The sequence below is a fragment of the Amaranthus tricolor genome, chromosome 1, assembly GCF_026212465.1.
Source record: "Amaranthus tricolor cultivar Red isolate AtriRed21 chromosome 1, ASM2621246v1, whole genome shotgun sequence".
NCBI classification, from domain to species: Eukaryota; Viridiplantae; Streptophyta; class Magnoliopsida; order Caryophyllales; family Amaranthaceae; genus Amaranthus; species Amaranthus tricolor.
This window is the reverse complement of record NC_080047.1, coordinates 11,760,778-11,767,006: the sequence shown is the minus strand read 5'-3', so window position 1 is coordinate 11,767,006 and position 6,229 is coordinate 11,760,778. Positions and strand designations below refer to the sequence as shown.

At 27.1% G+C, this 6,229-nt stretch overlaps 1 protein-coding gene across 1 annotated transcript; it reads left to right on the top strand.

Annotated features, from left to right (window-relative positions):
* Window positions 1–4,728: 4,728 nt before the first annotated feature.
* Window positions 4,729–6,229, top strand: LOC130800378 (borneol dehydrogenase, mitochondrial-like). Its single transcript, XM_057663865.1, has 2 exons — window positions 4,729–4,865; window positions 5,299–6,229. Exons 1-2 carry the CDS (start codon window positions 4,837–4,839, stop codon window positions 6,062–6,064), a joined length of 795 nt encoding a protein of 264 aa, XP_057519848.1. The 5' UTR covers window positions 4,729–4,836; the 3' UTR covers window positions 6,065–6,229.

Below are 6,229 nucleotides of genomic sequence, written 5' to 3'. Positions count from 1 at the left end.
TTATACAATCTTACAAACTAGATCAACAATTGATATAATTAAATATGTATTGTTTCTATATTTTTAGTAACAGATTGATGTCGATAAAAAAATAAAATATATTATTTGATACAATATATATATATATATATATATATATATATATATATATATATATATATATATATATATAACATAATAATTGTCAAATAAATTTCATATTCAATCACGGTAATGTATGACGGTAAATTGATCAAGTAGTTAGAGAGTATTACTTAGGTATTATTCGAGGAACTAATAATCCTCAAATAATTTCAAAATACCACCTCTTTTATAGTGAATAATATATCTTACAAAATTTTATAATTGTCAGTTATAAAATAGAATTATACTATTAATATACAAAATAATGTGAAGAAAACACAATAATTGCCAAATGAATTTCATAATCAATCATGGGTATGTATGATTTTTTATTGATCGCGTAGAGAGAAAGTATTTAGTCTTTATTTAAGAAAATTACAATAATTGTCAAACAAAATTCAAGAAATAGAAAACACATGGAAGTACTCCATCTGTTCTATTGAATTTGCATTATTTTTCATTTTGTTTCATCTTATTTAATTTGTTTCAATAACTCAATTTTAACTCTCTGTTAATCACATCTATACATTTTAACACTCTTTTAATTTCATCCACACACTCTATTTTCTCTCTTCATTTATTATTAATTTCTAAAAATAACTCAATTTCTTTTTAATGCAAATTAAAGAGAACAGAATAGTAATAGTTTTCACTTTTCAGGGAAAGCTATCTCCAAAAATATCACTTGTTTCATGTTTAAATGGTAGTTACTTTAGGGAGATAGTTCATGATTCCAATATTTAGATAATGTTAGACATTTGATGGAAAATCTAATAAGCACATTCAGCCCACTTAACAACAATGTGCACACATCCGCTTTTTGCAATTGCAAGTATGCATTATGTGAAAGGTAACAAAAAAAATAAATTAAGGTTTGTTGATTTAGTTTTGGGAATGAAATATACAATTATAGCTTTTGGAAAATATTAAAGCTCTTTTTAATATTTAATTTTTTTTTCTTCAATTTGTTTTATGTTTCACGTGTTTTCTAGACATAATTTATTTTAATTACTTCTATATACAATTACTTGTGAGAGACCAACACAAAAAAATACTTTTTGGGCTCTACTACATTTATTACAAATATATATAAACTAGTATATGTCCCGTGTAATGTACAAATATGTTAGTTTATTAAGTTATGTAAAAATATTTATTGAACATAATTGTTTATTTTTCAAAACAAACCATTATATTGATCATAACTATATATTACTAATTGAAACGATTATAAGTAAAACAATTCTATTTCAATGATTAAAATAATATTTTACTAATAAAAAATAATTTTTACTAATGATGATTTTTCTTTCATGATTGGATTGATTAATTTGAGTATATATTGAATTTAAGGTTTACTAAACAGAGGCTAAATTGTTGTGCAAACATTATATCAAACTTCCTTCTATGAAATAATTATACGGTATACTCATACACAAAAACTTTATTGATGATATGCTCAAAATATATGTTTCTATAATTTTCTTTATCATAATTATTATTGTAAAATTATTCTAAATAAGATTTTAGTTATTATTTTGTATATATTGAAGTTAGCTGAATAATTAAGTTGACAAATTTTTAATGTTACATAATTTAAGAGTTTTGCCTTATAAGGTTACTTGTAGTTAACAACTATTTTATATTCTAATTATTTTTTGTATCTTAAATAAGGTATAATTAATAATCTAGTCATTTAATTTACTAAAATCAAAGTTACTAAGGTATAATTAATAGTTTAGTCATTTAATTTACTAAAATCAAAGTTACCTAAAATATTTTTTTCTTAAAAAAGTGTATTTAAAAAATAAAGGTTTTAGAATTGACTTTCTTCTTACTATTATTATTCATTAAGAAATAAAGTTTAATTAAGCTCAAAGTTTCTATATTTAATTAAAATTTAGGAGGGAAAAATGATGTATAAAAGTGAAATGTGTCATATTCTTTTATTGTTTTACTAGAATGTATGATAGGAGAAAAAAAAATGATATTTTATAGTAAAGTTAGAGAATTATATAAAAGAAATTGAAAGATAAATTAAATGTATAGAAGAGAATTAATTAAAGAAAGTGTGTGAGTGACCAAATATAAATATACTTCTTTCGTTCTTTAAAGTTGTCTAATTTGCTATTTTAGATCATTTTATTTGTTGTTCCTCTAAAAAATCATTCCATTTATATTAAAAGTTTTAGACATGATTAACCTTGCCTTCATTTTAATATTTTATTAATGGTTATGCATGGTAATCTCCATATATTTTTTACTGATTTTATTTTAATATTTTTATTTTAACTTATGGTCTTTACATATTTCCCTATAACATTATTTGATTTTTTTAATAATTGTAGTCTCAAAATTTTTTTCACTATTTTTAATTTTATATTTTTTAATGTTTATAGTTCTCATTCTTTTTTCATAAAATTTATTATTTAATAAAATAATAAATCTATTATCTAAAAAAAATATTTTTCTTAATATAATTCACGGGTACATTTGATGTAGAAAAAACGTTAAGAACAAGTTGAGTAATTAATCTCAAGAAAATTCTAATCAATAACGATTATTTGCAAATAGCCACAAAATAACAAAATACATAATATTAAAATAAAAAAATAAGAAAAAATTAAAATAAAAATCTTAATAGCCATCCTATAAAATATAAACATAAAAAAAATTTAATACTTTTTTAAATAACCGTGATTTACATGTACTACCTCATTAATCTCATAAAATGTATCAAAATTAAAATATGTAGTAGCAAACTCTAGAATAGAGATAGTAAATTTGTAGTACGATTATTGGACCATATGAAGTACTTGTCTACTTCTATGATGTAGGGAACAATAATCACGTGTGAATTGGAGTTTTATATTTGAAGTACTTCATTACGTAAAAGTCGAACAGCCTTAAACCTACCACTGAAACACTAGTGGCCATTGAGTCATATGGAGTACTAACTTTTTTTGTGAATGATATATGATGTAAACCACTGCCCAATAATTACTGCTTTTGTCAGCTCACCTCAATGAAAGCATGTGTAAATATATCACACCATCCTTTTCTTAATAAAGTTCTATAGAGAATGGTCACTGATAGTGACATGTTCCCACATAACATGTCATATTCAGTAGCATAAACGGAGGAAGTAGAATTTTTTAGATTGTGAAAATGTTATTTAATTGATTAATAAATTTGATGGAAGAAAAGTGGAGGCCATATACATTAAAAAATATTAAAAGAAAGTTAGTGAAACAAATATCGGGATCACAACTAATAAAAAATATTTTTATAAAGTTAATGAGAAACGTGTGAGGACCATAAGAAATGAAAAAAATGTTAAGTGGAAGATATTTATGAACCATAAGCATTATTAAAATATTACAATGAGGATGAACAAGATTATTTTTGTCTAAAATTTGTGATGTAAATGGAAAGAGTTCTTATGGTAATAACAAATGGAATACCCAAAATGACAAATAGAAACCTTTTTAAGGAACGTAGGAAGGTTTTTTTAGTGGTTGTTTTTAATTCAACTACCTTCTTCCGTTTTAAAATACTTGCTATATTATGGTAATTAGTATTTTCAATTCAAGATTATTTACATATTGTGTCTTGTATGAAAAGTTTTAGTCGCAAATAGTACTCCTACGTCCGCACCACTTTTATTGTCTATATTATCTCTTTTATCTCAATTCAACTAACCTAGCTAATTTTTTAAGTCTACGTGCTAAACGACAATGAGGCTAAATGAATGAATCGATAAGATCAATGAGGCTAAATGAATGAATCGATAAGATTAGGAGTATACTATTAAAACTGATTACTTTAGGGAAAATTGTCAAAAAATACCTAATAAAATTTTTTTTCCAAAAAGTACCTAGTAATAAAAAAAATTTTGCCAAAAAATACCTAACAAAATTTTTCTTTTTCAAAGAGTATTAAGCAACGTTTTTCTGCAGTTGACCGTCAAATATAACAGTTGACTGGTCAAAATTGAAAATTCTTCTTCCTCATCTTCAATTATTTTCCAATTTAATTTCGATTTTGAGTAAAAAGTAGAGGAAAACGATAGTGAGTGAATTGAATTGGAAAATAAATTGAAGATGAGGAATAAGAATTCTCGATTTTGACCAGTCAACCGTTATATTTGGCGGTCAACTGAAAAAAAACGTTACACGGTACTCTTTGGAAAAGAAAATGTCAAGGAACCAACTCAACCAAAAGCTTAAGCTGATGGTTGAAGCCCCAGGATATGTTATATACTCTAACACGCCCCCTCACACAAGAGCCCTTTGGGCTAGAAGTGTGGATGCAACACATATTCCACTTTAAATGAGGGGTGGTTGAGATTCGAACCCGTGACCTCTTGTCACATTGGCTCTGATACCATGTCAAGGAACCAACTCAACCAAAAGCTTAAGCTGATGGTTGAAGTCCCAGGATATGTTATATACTCTAACAGAAAAAAATTTTATTAGGTATTTTTTGACAAAAATGTTTTTATTAGGTATTTTTTTAAAAAATAAAATTTTATTAGGTATTTTCTGACACTTTTTCCTTTATTTTGCGTGTATGTTGTTGGTGTTTGTTGCTACCTGAGCCTATAAATAACTTCCAATAAGGGAGATGTTTGACCACAACTTGCACAATTATCTCTCTCTATTCTCTACTCTCTACTCTCATCAGAGGTAATAACATCATCTACATAGTGAAATGGAAAATGGTTCTGCGGAACCCAAAAGGTAATCAATTTAATAAAGTTAAAATTTGTCTTTGTTTTCTAGCCATGCAAACACACGCTCTGTTTAATTCACCTGATTTTTACTAATTCAACTGATTCATCAGATTTAATTGTAGATGTAAATGAAATGTAATATATTAGAACATGTTTGAACCAATTTCCATTATATATATGGCAATAAAATGATGTGCACGTAACATATTAACTTACTCACAAATTCTTAAATAAAATGGGCTCATAACGAGACCATGTCTATTGACCTGGGCCATGTAAATTTAATGTGTAAAAAGTGATCAATCAAAACAAAAATGGGCAAATTATATATATCTGTCTGATGGTGAGACGACCTCATATAAGGCGAACTACTTATACACAAATTCTTAAATAAAACGGACACATGTGAGACTGATATGATCTGGAGTAATTGGTAACAGGTTGGAAGGCAAAGTAGCCCTCATCACAGGTGGAGCAAGTGGAATTGGTGAGTACACAGCAAAAAGTTTCGTCAAACATGGTGCTAAAGTCATGATTGCTGACATTCAAGACGAGTTAGGCCAAAATGTATGCAACAACATAGGTCAACAATCAGCCTCATACATCCACTGTGATGTAACCATTGAATCCCATCTTCAAAATGCTGTTGATTCAACACTTTCCATTTATGGAAAGTTAGATATCATGATCAATAATGCAGGATTTGGAGGTTTACAATATCCAAATATCCTTGACAACACCCAATTTGAGTTTGAAAAAGTCATGAAAGTCAACCTTGTGGGACCCTTTTTAGGAACTAAGCATGCAGCTAGAGTTATGATGCCTGCTCAGAGAGGGAGTATAATTAATATGGGGAGTATTTCATGTAGTATTGCTGGTGCAGCTTCACATGCTTATGTTAGTTCAAAGCATGGTGTATTAGGGCTTACAAAGAATAGTGCTGTTGAGCTTGGGAAATATGGGATTAGGGTTAATTGTTTGTCATCACATGTGATTTCTACCCCAATGACAAGGGATTTTTTTAAGTTAGATGATGAGGGTTTTTGTAAAGTGTATTCTAATATTAAGGGGGCTATGTGTACACTTGAAGATGTTGCTCAAGCTGCTTTATATTTGGCTAGTGATGATTCTAAGTTTGTAAGTGGGCATAATCTTGTTGTGGATGGTGGCTTTAGTGTTCTCAATAGAGGATTTTGTATGTTTTGAATTGAATGACTAATACATATAAGGGATTGGTGGTTTAAGAGTTATTTGTGCTTTGTTAGGTAGAATGATAATAACAATTACTAAATAATAACAATGAGTACTATGTATTTCTATTCACTTATTGTAAGTTGTTTTCAAGTTATAAAATGCAATGTTCTTTTGGTC